The sequence below is a fragment of the Rhinichthys klamathensis genome, unplaced genomic scaffold (genome assembly GCF_029890125.1).
Source record: "Rhinichthys klamathensis goyatoka isolate OS25496 unplaced genomic scaffold, OSU_Roscu_1.1 h1tg000103l_1, whole genome shotgun sequence".
Taxonomy (NCBI): domain Eukaryota; kingdom Metazoa; phylum Chordata; class Actinopteri; order Cypriniformes; family Leuciscidae; genus Rhinichthys; species Rhinichthys klamathensis.
In genome coordinates, this window is record NW_026606642.1 from 6,322,036 (window position 1) to 6,336,440 (window position 14,405).

Below are 14,405 nucleotides of genomic sequence, written 5' to 3' on the forward strand. Positions count from 1 at the left end.
AAGTGTTGGGGTTATTTAGTTTTCAAAAGCATATAAATATTAATCCTGTACGGAAAATAAATGTTATTAATGGTTAATAAAAAAAAATATTCCACAGAGTGGATCATGATTTTAATAATGTTTATCACATAAACATACAGAGATCTTTTGAGTTACAGATAAGACAGTGTTGTGGGCTTTACTTTTAAAAGTGTTTAAGGCACTTTTTCCCATGAATGATGTAAAGTTAACAGAAAATGAGCACCAGATGAAAGACACGTACAAAAATAGGAACAAAGAAACAAAGCAATCATCTCAATCAAAAGTAAGATTCAACAAGACAAATACATCAGCAAAACAAAATTATAATAAAAATAAAATAAAAAATATTTCAGCACCTCATAAAATCTCACCATGTGCAAATTCATAAGTCATCACCTTTGCTGAGTATTTTCTCCTTAAACTGCAGTGAACCAAAGACAGTCTCAAAAACACGGTTTGAAATCGCTGGTGTTTCTGACGTCACAAACTTCCTTGTAACCAATCAGATCAACGTGTGATTGTCAACCAGTGGATCTCTGAGCTGAAGGATCGAGTGAGTGAGTGGAGGCTTTTAAATATGTCATTTTGGTGATGAAAGATGAGTTTTAAGGCATACAATTATTGACTACATGGGGGACTTTAAAACAGTCAATGTTTAGTTATTTTAGTAAGTATACATATACACACGCATACATTATGCTGTAACATTCTCCTTGACAAACAATACATTAAGTATATTTCAGTATTTTGAAAACCCAGGGTTTATTCAACTAGTTTTATGCAACAGGCCACAAGGGTTAGCGTTACTGGTTAAACAATAAACATTAGCAACATAGTGACTTTTCCAGCAACAGCAACAATAGAGAGAATAGAGTTTCAGCTGACCTGCTTCTCTTCATCCTAATTCACTTCAGTGTCCATTTCAATCATAGTATCAAAATAATAAATTACTTTACATTGTTTTCCTGGCAGCCTCGGACCTGAGTCTGATTCAAGGACATCTTCTTCCTCAAAGGAATGTGTTTCAGATCACGTGGGGAGTTATCACAACCCATCATTCTCCTGTACAAAAATACAGATTCACAGAAACTTAAAGATCTGAGGAGGATTGATGTTTCAGTTACACCATAAAAAGTGTGAAGATGCCATATCTCTGCTGCAGGAGCATGAGGACAGCATATGTGAACAGAGCAATAAACTACAGTGTCTGTGAATTGAGATCTGTAAGTCTGTATATATATACACTCACCGGCCACTTTATTAGGTACCCCATGCTAGTAACGGGTTGGACCCCCTTTTGCCTTCAGAACTGCCTCAATTCTTCGTGGCATAGATTCAACAAGGTGCTGGAAGCATTCCTCAGGGAGTTTGGTCCATATTGACATGATGGCATCACACAGTTGCCGCAGATTTGTCGGCTGCACATCCATGATGCGAATCTCCCGTTCCACCACATCCCAAAGATGCTCTATTGGGTTGAGATCTGGTGACTGTGGAGGCCATTTTAGTACAGTGAACTCATTGTCATGTTCAAGAAACCAATTTGAAATGATTAGAGCTTTGTGACATGGTGGAAGTAGCCATCAGAGGATGGGTACATGGTGGCCATAAAGGGATGGACATGGTCAGAAACAATGCTCAGGTAGGCCGTGGCATTTAAACGATGCCCAATTGGCACTAAGGGGCCTAAAGTGTGCCAGGAAAACATCCCCCACACCATTACACCACCACCACCAGCCTGCACAGTGGTAACAAGGCATGATGGTTCCATGTTCTCATTCTGTTTACGGCAAATTCTGACTCTAACATCTGAATGTCTCAACAGAAATCGAGACTCATCAGACCAGGCAACATTTTTCCAGTCTTCAACTGTTCAATTTTGGTGAGCTCTTGCAAATTGTAGCCTCTTTTTCCTATTTGTAGTGGAGATGAGTGGTACCCGGTGGAGTCTTCTGCTGTTGTAGCCCATCCGCCTCAAGGTTGTGCGTGTTGTGGCTTCACAAATGCTTTGCTGCATACCTCGGTTGTGACGAGTGGTTATTTCAGTCACTGTTGCCCTTCTATCAGCTCGAACCAGTCTGGCCATTCTCCTCTGACCTCTGGCATCAACAAGGCATTTCCGCCCACAGAACTGCCGCTCACTGGATGTTTTTTCTTTTTCGGACCATTCTCTGTAAACCCTAGAGATGGTTGTGCGTGAAAATCCCAGTAGATTAGCAGTTTCTGAAATACTCAGACCAGCCCTTCTGGCACCAACAATCATGCCACGTTCAAAGTCACTCAAAAATCAACTTTCTTCCCCATACTGATGCTCGGTTTGAACTGCAGGAGATTGTCTTGACCATGTCTACATGCCTAAATGCACTGAGTTGCCGCCATGTGATTGGCTGCTTAGAAATTAAGTGTTAACGAGCAGTTGGACAGGTGTACCTAATAAAGTGGCCGGTGAGTGTATATATATATGTTGGGATTATTGGGTCAGATTGAAAACTAAAAGTCTAAAACTAAAAGTTTTAAACGAAAACTAAAAGTCTAAATCTGAAACGAAAAGTCTAAGTCGAAAACTAAAAGTCTAAGTCAAAAATGAATTTGGTATTTAGGATTGGGCATTTGGTATTTAGGATTGGGTATTTAATCGTTTAGCCATTTAGGATATAGGATTGGGGATTTGGAGATTTAGGATTGGGAATTTGGGGATTTAGGATTGGAAATTTGGGGATTTAGGATTGGGCATTTGAGGATTGAGGATTGAGGAGTGTATGCAAATAAGGAGGCGTGGGCCAAATACTGGAGGCTGGGTTTGAAATGGCTGGTGCGCAGAGGCACCTTATGGACAGCAGAGGGAGCTCCAGTGCTAAGGAGCACACTGGCAGAGCGTCCTCTTCAGAGTGAAAGTTGTCCTGCTCTGCCATCCACGTTGGCTGCCCCATCAACATCTTTGTTGAGACAGGCTCGTCGTCAGACCGATAGCACTCCTTTCACTGGTGACTTTGTGTGTGAGGCCACAAAAATGTTACAATGCTGTCATTAAGTTGAAGTTATCACATTATAATGAACAGTCCTCACTCCAGCCCTGCTCACACGCTCTGTTTGGTTTCATTACAGTGTGCTCCTTAGCACTGGAGCTCCCTCTGCTGTCCATAAGGTGCCTCTGCGCACCAGCCATTTCAAACCCAGCCTCCAGTATTTGGCCCACGCCTCATTATTTGCACACACTCATCAATCCTCAAATGCCCAATCCTAAATCCCCAAATTCCCAATCCTAAATCCACAAATCCCAAATCTTAAATGGCTAAATGATTAAATGCCCAATCCTAAATACCAAATTCCCAATCCTAAATCCCTAAATGCCCAATCCTAAATGGCTAAATGACTAAATGCCCAATCCTAAATACAAAATGCCCTATCCTAAATATCAAATTCATGACTAAAGCCCAATTTATACTTCTGCGTCGAACTCACGCCGTAGCTGCGTCGTAGGCTGTGCGTAGCGCGCGTACCCTTCGGCGTACCCTGACGTGAACCTCTCCAAAAATGTAACAACGCATCAATTCTACGCGGACGCAAGCGCTGTGATTGGTCTGCTAGAACCCCTCCCTCGGGTTTCACATGCTCCCTCTGCATCAACTCGTCATATTAGAACGAATACCTAAACCTAAGAAAGACGTTCTTTTGATTCATAACTGACGTCCAATCTGTTTTTTTTAAACTGGGATTATAAGATATTAGCTTTGTTACTGGCTAAAAGACTTAAACGTGTTCTGGGTACAATAACAGACGAAACTCAGTCAGGTTTCATTCCGAAGAGGCATATTGCTACAGTAACAATAAACTTTTTTTTAGATTTGCTGGACTGTTAGAGATGAAAGTTTAATTTATTTATTTTAGATTTGTTATAAAGCCTTTGATTTTCTTGAACATGAATTTATTTTGCAATCCCTGTATACATTTGCCAAACTGTCCGAACGTTATACAAAAATGGAAACTGCTGAATTAATCTGAAATCTGGCACTTCTCCAGGGCTTCATGTGTTTATGCGCTTTATTTGTTCTTAATGGCTGCTCAACTCCTTACTACTTCCCTGTTGAATAGTCAATTAATATAGCAGATAAACACATTATTATAACCCAACTAGCTGATAATACCGACTTGCAGATCCCTAAAACGACTTGCAGATCCCTATCGCTTTTGCCACTATTGCCAAAAGTGTTCTCAAAAGCTTCTGGTCTATCTTTTAATTGAAATGTGAACTCCTTCTAATCCATTCCTGTACAATATTCCTGTGAGGTCTCAAGTTAATTATTTGGAATTACAATTTGTAAAGATGTCAATGCGAGAGGAAAATTGAACTTTGATCCAGTAATTACTAAAGCTAAGAAAAGTTAAATTCCTGGATCCAGCGAGACTTGTCTTTATGAGGAAGAGTTCTCCTCACCAAAGCGGAGGTGTTTCTATAGATTGACCTCCCCTGCTCTTTCTTTACATGTGGACAAGATGATTTGTGTAGAGGTTGATAGAATGCTTTTTGATTATTCAAACACAAGAGGACTTTACATCAAAAAATCTGTTGTCATAAATAGCTTTGAACATGGGGGTTTTAACTTTCTTGATTTTGCTTCTTTAAACAGTATTTTTAAGATCAATTGGTTGAGGGAGTTCTTGAATTATTCTGATTCTATATGGAATGATATCCCAGTTATATTTTTTATAAAGTTGGTGGTCTCCCCTTTCCTATGTAATTATAATATCTCTAAATTGCCCATCAAATTGTCAAATTTCCATAAGCAGGTGCTTTTGGCCTGGCACTTGATTTATAAACATAATTTTAGTCCCCACAGGTTTTATTTGGAATAACCATGATATCCGATATAAAAGTAAAATACTTTTCTTTTCAGATTGGTTTAATAATAATATTATTTTGGTTTCTCAACTTGGTCATTTGTTTTCTTATTCTGAATTCTTAACTATTGTATTACTGTCACCCCACGAGACTTTGCCAAAGTGATGATGTCATCGCCAGTGGAGCTGTTGCACTTTTATAAAACTCAGATGATTCTTTACTCTCTTCTTCCTCTTGGATACATCCTTAAGAAACTGCAATAGGGAAGATTTGCTTTTTATCTAGTCCCTCTCTCAGGAATAGAAAGATTAGACAATATTTCACAATTACTGTCCCTTCTGTAATATCTTAATTGGAGTAATTGTTTTAATGATATTCTTTGGAAGAAAGTGTGGTCTCTATCTATCCAACAAATATTTAATTTTTAATTGAATGACACTAATAAAGAGGTATCATTACATCGATTTTATTTATTTGGATTTTATAACTCTGACAAGAATCTAAAAGACAAGTATTTTCTTATAAATCTATTTATTTTTCTAGCCAGTTTTTTTTTGTACACAAGTGTACATTTTTGTCTATCAAACCTCTTTTTATTATTTTTCACAAAGAGCTGAAATGTTATTTGGGTACTATCTCTTCTTCCAGCAATGTCAAAGATTTAAAGTTCATTACGTTGTGCAAAAAGTATAAATTTTATGCTTTTTTATAATGAAAACAACAAAAGAAGGACTCAAGGTATCTCTTTCTCTCTCTTGAATTTAATTTATTTTAAATGATGTGTTACCCCTGGTTTATTTTACTGGCTTTTTGTCTACTGTTTATAATTCTTTTATTGTTGTTTAATTCTGTTTTGAGTTGTAACTGTATGTATTTGCGGTTATATATGTTCAATAAAATAAAAATAAAAATGATAGGAAATGAAATAATAAAGTACATTTTAAAATAAATTCAAATAGAAAACAGTTATTTTAAATTGTCATAATATTTAACAACATTACTGTTTTCTGTTTATTGTTGTTGTTGTATTTTTAAACGCAGTCTCATAAGAGACTTCTTTCAAAAACATTTAAAACCTACCAATCACAAACTTTTGTATGTATTTGTGTATAGCTTTGTTATATGCATTCATGCCACTGCTCTTTAAAAAGTTTTTGCGCACAGTAAATATCATATCTGCAATACTTACACTCTGTGGTACTTCTGCATGGCTCATGCGGTGACGATAGTAAACCACAGCAACAGCAGCAGTTGCAGCAAACATCAGAAGAACAACAGCAACACATATTCCTGCTACAGCTCCTGAAGACAGACCTGAATCTGGAACAGATATAGAGAAAGACATTATTATGAGAGAGCGACTGATAATCCATCCAGTGCTTACCAATATATTAAACTGATAATTACACCTTTATACTTTAGTCATCAGGTGTATGACTTCGTTTTAACTGATAAATAGTGGCTTCTTTTGTTTTTAGCAACTGCAGCTCAAAAAGCATCAGCACTTCGAGCTAAACTAGAAGCAGCAGCATTCACAGGAAAACTGGCTGATATTATGCATTTAGCATGTTAATAACATTAGTCAAAGTGTCACTGACTCAAAACTTACTTTTTTAAACAGTCCACAACCCAACACTTATTGGGTTGATGATTTTCAGATTCCCAAAGGAAAATACAAATCATACTCAATGACTCAATTATACTCACCAATGACAGAAACACTGAATCTTTTCAATCTAGTGATGCTGAAGCTGCTGTTGATGATGATGATCGGTAGTTTATATTCTCCAGAGTCTGTGTTTCTGGTGTTTGTGATGGTCAGAGATCCAGTCTGATGATCCAGCTTCAGTCTGTCTCTGAATCTCTCTTTACACTGAACATCTGTACAGATCTTACTCTGATCTACAGCGATTTCAGTGATGCGAATGTTATCAAAATACCAAGTCATTAAATAATTTGGGTGTTTTATAAAACCAGAATCTAAAGTGACAGATTCTCCCTCCCTCACTTCATATAGTTCAGCAGCAGAAACATCTGAAACACAAACCAACAGATGCAGGATGACGGATGAAGATGAAGGATCTTGTATTAACATTTTTTAAAAATATATAAACTGCATTTAAAGACTCATTAAATGACTCACCAGTGACGGAAACACTGAAGATCTTCTCACTGTCGCTGCTGCTGTAGATCTTCAGTGTATATTCTCCGGAGTGTGTGTGTGTGATGTTTGTGATGGTCAGAGATCCAGTCTGACGATCCAGCTTCAGTCTGTCTCTAAATCTCTCATCACCATCTTCACACTGAACATCTGTACAGATATTACTCAGATCTCCATTTATTTGTGCGATGCGAAGGCTGCTGAAGTACCATTTTATATCTTCTTGTTGGTTTGTTTTAACACCAGTGTTTAGAGTGACTGAATCTCCCTCCATCACTGACACTTCATCTGATCCAACACCAGACGCACCTGAGCAGAACATACAATAGTGCTGTGATTCTTTCCCTTACAGATCATAAATGTGAGTAGAGAAATATCTTTGTATTTCATCATTTTAAACATGCAAACAAACATCAGAAAAACACGGACTCACATTCTCTCATCAGACAAAGACACGAGTCTCATGAATGAACTTATCACAACCCACAATCCACATCCTGATTCATATTTTCACCTCCTTTGACCTGCACATATAGGCCTACAGCATTTATTAATCTTTCTTAATGTTAATTTCAACATTTACAAATATTTTATTAAAATCTTGTTAAAATTAGTAAATGCAATGTGAACTAACGTCTACTAACAATGAACAGCTGTATTTTTGATTAACTAAACTTAACAAATACAGTAACAAATGGATTGCTGGATTGCTCATGGTTATAGTTCCTGCTTGTTAGGATAATTATTACCTAATGCTAACTAATGAACATTATTGCTAAGTGTTACCAGAATTATTTCTCACCGCATTAACACTCAGATAAAACAGTGTCGTGTTTTCTACATTTTATAAATATATAAAGTCCTAACAACCCACGTAAATAACGTGTGCAAGGCAACATTTTTGCTTAAATTTGATGAATTTGGCAGAAGCTTTTAACCAGTGACTCGCATTACATCCAAGCTACACGCAAAATGTTTATTTTTTTAAAACGACGCATCGCGCCGCTGATCTGATCACGTTTCAAACTGCGTCAGCGTTGTTTTTTTATCGTTAGCAAGTGTTTCACCGAACATCGATTTCTTTGACAGTTAGGTTCTCTTTTCAGCCATGTTTTCTGCAATAGGCCTAAGCCTATAATCCAGCAATCATAATGCCGAATATGCGGTCTTTAGGTCACAGAATACGACGAACAAAAAAAGGTCTTACTGTGGTTGAGTAAAAACAATATCACTGATAGTACGTTAAAGAAAAGCTTCATTTTCTGATTCTGATTCATAAGTGTTGTTGTTCTGTACTGGCCGAATGCGAAAGTGAAAGTAAGTGTGGACGTCCTTCCCTAATTTGCATAGGCTAAGGCTTTCCGCCGTGTTCCGTTTGTAAAATAGACCTGTAGCCTAGTATAAATATAACTGTATGGCGATAGTAGACTAGCCTATATTACATGTCTTCTTCCTAACCCCAGTCTGGAGTTTATTACCTTAAAGAATTTGAAGACTGCTGTTTATTATTTTAACCCATTTAATCCCACCGGTCACAATAGTGACCGTAAACATTTTTTTTTAATTTCTAAGGATTTAAAAATGTTACTGAATGATCTATCAATGCATTTCCAGCAGATATTGAAATAATAAAGGGTATCAATGAAATATGTGCAGTGTCGCATGTTTGCTGTAAATTGTCACATGACCATCAGAGCTGTTTACTTCCTGTTTGCGCCAAGAGAAGAGGATGGCAGCAAGAAAGCTCCCAAAGAATAGATTAGTAAAGTATGTTAACATAAAGATAGGACATAGATTTTTGGTACACATCATGTTTAAGGTTTCTATTATTGATATATGCATTTGCAATTACTCAACTTTGTTAAATGTGGTCATAGAACTCACAAACATGTCACTGACAACAATAGTGACCGGTGGGATAACCCATTGTATCTACATGCTAATACACATAGGCTAACTGTTCTACCTTACTTTCTGCTGCGACCTAACTTTCTACCTAATTTTACACACACACACACACACACACTCACACACACACACACACACTCACACACACACACACACACACACACACACACACACACAAAGACTAGCTAGCTAGCTAACTAATTCTACCTAACTTTCCACACACACACGCAATTACAGGTAGGCACACACCCCCACACACACACACCCCAACCACCCAACACATACGCACACCACACAACCCCCACACACACACAACCCAACCACCCAACACATACGCACACCACACACCCCAAACGTGCGCGCGCACACACACACACACACACACACACACACTGCAGAGGTCAATTTTTATTATTATTTTTAGACTACATGTAATGTTACAGTATGTGAGAACAGTCTTGTGAAAATAAAATTCATACATTACATTTGGGCCCAGTTTCACAGACAGGTCTTAGATTAAGCCAGTATTAGGCCTTATAGTTAAACTAGGATATTCAAATAGCTTTTATAAAAATTACTGGTGTGCACCTGGTGTGAGACAAAACAATGGCACATAATATGTAACATTATGACCCACAAGGGGTTAATAATCAGGTGCAATGCGGTAGTGCAGCTTCAATCAACAGGCAAATTTTTTTATTCAAATAATTCAACATATAAAAAAAAAGAAAAAACAGACCTTAAATGCAAATACCCACAAAAAAAATGAAAATAAACAAATTATATAAAATATAATAAAAGACAACCCACAGATAGCCACGGGTTACCAATATTGTGAAGACAGAGTGGCATTCAAAATGCTCTCACCACAACAAAGCTCACAGCAATCAAAAAGTTATGCGTTTTAAAACTTAAGTGCTCTAGTGTAAAGTGGGTATTCCACAGTCTGCTCGGGAACCGACGCTCTTGAGCCAAATATGGTGCTTTCAGTGAGTAGTCGTGCTGTGGCTCTACGGCAGGAGAAAAATAAACTAAACCATTTTAAACTTCTTCTTTTTTTTAGCTGCTGTAGGCCTAATAAATATTTTACTAAAGCAAATGCAAACTCAGAAATTCTTTCTTTTTTTTGTCAGCTCCCATTTACTGCTATAGAGGTTTACCTAAAACTCAGGCTCAGAAAAAAAGACAACCTTGATCAGGAGTCCAGTTCTCTTCTGGCCAGCAAACAAACACTGTATGATTATGATTCAGACTGCATCACTAGTCAGATTGTGGACTGGTAGCATTCAGAACATTTCCTCCCGTTCCTTCTGCTTGAAGATCGGATTCATCACGCCGGTATGGAGATGAGCACTTGATGAAATGAAAGCTGTTACACCTTGTAAATAACTTACTGTCACTAGTATCTGAGATGCCAACCAAAGCAGGAAATATGAAGACCAGAAAGACAGGACCTAAAACAGAGAGAGGTACTTCAGTCAACAGTGACACAACTGATTTAGGAGAATAAATGACAGCCAGGGAAAGCTGTGCAAGACTTTGGACCAAGCATTTGTGTATGTTTATGTAATTTTTTTTCAACCTATTTGTTAATACTTTTGTTGAAAATGTCTTTGGAGTTGAATGCAATGTTTCATTAAAAGACAACACAGAAGACCAACATGGTCTCTCTCTGTCTATAACTGCTGACAGCTATCAGCCAGGAAAATGTTCAAGTCTGGTGTATTTAACTTTTCAAATCAGATTAGACCTTTTTTTAATGGGTACCGTATTTTATTGAACAGTAAAGTTTTTTTTTAGGTTCATTAAAAAGAAAATACAGTAGGAAACTCTTCACCTACAACACAAGATGTTTATTCAGGTCAAACCACATCTGAGGAAAACCACAGGTTGATTCAGACAGAAGTTGCAGTTGTAGAAGATGAGCTGCAAGAGCAACAATGTGAGATGGAAGATAGATCCATTTGTTTGGCTGAAGATATATGTTTTGGCTTAATTTCAGTTTTATTCTTCACATATGTTAATTATCAAGGTGATTACAACTTTTCATGATGTAATCATCTTTGTAACTTCATACATTGTGCTCTGGATACAATATAAAACTCTCAGACATAAGCCGTTGTAGCAACATTGAGATGTGCCTTAATTAGCTCAAATTATTTATAGGGAATTTTAATAATTAATCATGAAATATGATTAATATATTTGCATATTACAGTTATATTATCGAAATTGAAAACAGATCGATCGTATGTATGAATGGTAAATCATAACGAATTATAATTCCTCATTCATATATCAATGGTCTCATTACAGATCGATTATATGAGATAACTTTAAGGGAATTAATTAGTTATCAAACAATCGGTTTGTCCAGCAAACAGCCGTAAGATTAACTTGCCAACTTCTCAACAAAGTTATCCCTTTTTATAAACTCCAAGAAATCTCAATGTTCCGGCCGTGAACATTAATTTTCTCGTGTTTATAAAATTTACGTTACTGAAAGAAATCTTGGAAATCTCAGAAATCTTGGAGTAATCTTTGATGATCAGCTGACCTTCACAGACCACATTACAAAGACAGCTCGATCATGCAGGTTTGCTATGCACAACATCAGGAAGATCAGGCCTTTCCTAACTGAGCATGCAACACAACTTCTCGTCCAGGCCTTGGTCATTTCTAGGCTTGATTACTGCAATGCTCTTCTGGCTGGACTTCCATCATGTGCAACTAAACCTCTACAAATGATCCAGAATGCTGCAGCTCGTCTGGTCTTCCTTTCCTCTAAATCCTCGCTTGCCTGCCTTATGCTACTCCGAGCTATGGCTGAACTTTGTATTTTGAGCACTTCTTGCGTTGCTTTTGCCTCTTCACGATGACTCGCTTGGTTTAGTCCTCAGTTGTAAGTCGCTTTGGATAAAAGCGTCTGCTAAATGACTAAATGTAAATGTAAATGTGAAAGGTAACAACTTGTAAAGCTTTGTAGCTATGAGGTCATCATTTCATTGACTTGTAAATGAGCACTTCAGGATCAATCAAGAATATGGTTTTAATAATTGAAACTACGGATACAGAATTCTACATTTGAACACAGGATACATGTATGTACAGTTAAACAGTAAAACTAACGAGACAGACGAATAACAAACAGGAGTGAGAGAGAGAGAGAGGTTGCGAGAGAGAGAGATTGGGAGGGAGAGAGAGAGAGAGAGTAAGAAGATGAGAGATATTCTGGTTTGGCAAAATTCATCACAGACAGAACCTTTTGAGACAACAAGAATCACAGATCTTAAATAAGCATAAACGGATACTTGCACAGGTAAAGCTCTTGGGTGTGGCCGATGTGAAGAAAGCGTGTGTATCTCTGTCCTCGTGTCACGCATTCACGTGGTCTTTCAGAGCAGCCAAGCGCGTTAGTTTTGAATGTCCTTTGGGGTGCAGTTGCGGGTTGGTTCAAAAGGTCTCTTTAAAGTTGAAGTTGCCGATTACGTTCATTTCACTGAAACTAAACGTCAGAAAGTCCGAAGACGAAAATAGAGAAAGATTAAAGAAAACGGAGAAAGCTCCCGAAGGAGCCATGGATCCTCTCACAGGAAAAAGCTCTCGTGAACTTCTGTGTCAGTCTCTTATGGAGAGGCGGTGTTCACGCCTGCTTCGCGTATGTGAACCAATCATCTTAGAGCATCTCGAGCGGGAAAAGTTCTTCTTTGTCTTGTCAGGATAATTGATGATGCTATAAAATTTTGTCATTTCTAGCAAGAAAGATTGTACACACACAACAATACATTTTACTGTAATATCCTATGTATGACTGGTTTAGTCAAAACAAGACGGTCAAACAGGTACCAAGAATGGCCGGAAAGAGTAGAAGAAACATAAAGTTACATTCATATGCAGAATTACACACATTTAATGTTCACTCACACGACTATAAAGCCATAATACCGGCTACCATGACCTAGGAAAGATCAAATTCATGTTTATACATTTCTTAAGTGGTTATACTTATAGAAAATATAAGATTGCCGAGTCTATTAGTCTTTCTTCATCAGAATTCAAGTGGAAGCTGTGATTCCCTTGGAATTCCTTTTGGGGGTCATAAAGTTTTATGACCTAGCAAGAGGGAGAGTTACAGAAGATGATCCTGTTAGGTAATCTTTCTTTAGAAATACACTTAAGATTTGAAGTTACAGACCAGTCTCCAATTACATCTATAGAATAAGACAAAACTAATTAGATATGCATGCATACAGGAAGGTTAGATACAATTCTGTGTTATATACATTAAGGACATTCCCATCCTAAGTTGCACACAAAGGACGTTTGTGTGCGGGTATGTGTGGTGTGTGTGTGTGTATCCTTAGGGCATATTGTCCATCCGTGGTGTGCACCACGTGAGGGTTTCGAGAACAACGGGGATCTGTTTCTTGATTGCGCAATGCGTCATAAATGGAGTTAATCAATGACCTGCTGGCAGACATTGGGGCACCATTTCACATGATTCAAGGTTTTGTGAATTAAACATATATGTGTTCATATTTGTTCAGTAGTGAAAGGAAAACAGGATTCGGTCAGTCGCTACACCGTAATCTGTTTGTTCATCAGTTGTGTTTGCTGATTCAGTGTCAGTGATGGAGGGAGATTCTGTTACTCAAACACTGATTATACAGAAATACGTGAAGGCAATGACGTACTATGGAAATATGGAGCTGAAAAGTCTCAAATAGCTAAAATAAAGAAAAAGAAGCAAATCTTCTCCACATATGATGTTCCTGATGGGAGATTCAGAGACAGACTGAAGCTGGACGATCTCTGATCATCTTAAACACCAGAATTAAACATCCTGGAGTTTATCAACTAGAGATAAGTGGAGTGAACCTGACATCAAAAACATTCAGTGTTTCTGTCTATGGTAAGTAAATAATTATTTGTCCAGTCCTTCAAATATTCTTGAATATTCAGTACAACTTAAGCTCAATCAGCAGCATTTGTGGCATAATGATGATAGTTATTTATGGTGAGGGACTTAATTTATAATATAATTTATGTAGTGCAGACTATTTGAAAACTTTGTTCAATTTCTGTATATCAGTGTGTGTGATCTCAGCATCAGTCTCTCTCTACCTCTGGAGGTGGAATATCAGGATAAAAACACCTACAGCTGCGTGCTGAACAATCCCATCAGCAACCAGACCACACATCTGGACATCAACACACTCTGTCACACATGTGCAGGTACCACAGCACTGATGATATATGTGTGTATTTACTGACTTGATCTCTGTCTTCTGTCGTAGATCAGACTGATGTATTCACTCACATTAATGACTGTCTCTCTTTTCCTCTTCTTCAGTTCCTCCAGTCTCAGAGTCTCTGATAGTGTTGATCTCTGCTGCTGCTGATGGTTTTCTGTTGATTGTAACTGCTCTCAGGATCTGAATCTTGTCCGGCCACTGAAAGACATGGAAATGCATT

General features: G+C 37.7%; 1 protein-coding gene across 1 annotated transcript in view; it reads right to left on the bottom strand.

The window, feature by feature from the left end:
• Positions 1 to 14,405, bottom strand: part of LOC130087032 (uncharacterized) — a 282,385-nt gene that overhangs the window by 210,965 nt on the left and 57,015 nt on the right. The window contains exons 2-3 of the mRNA XM_056253232.1: positions 7,005 to 7,331; positions 6,569 to 6,895 (exon numbers count right to left, since the gene is read on the bottom strand). Of these exons, the coding sequence (XP_056109207.1) occupies positions 6,569 to 6,895; positions 7,005 to 7,331 (654 nt within the window). The remainder of the gene's footprint in view (positions 1 to 6,568; positions 6,896 to 7,004; positions 7,332 to 14,405) is intronic.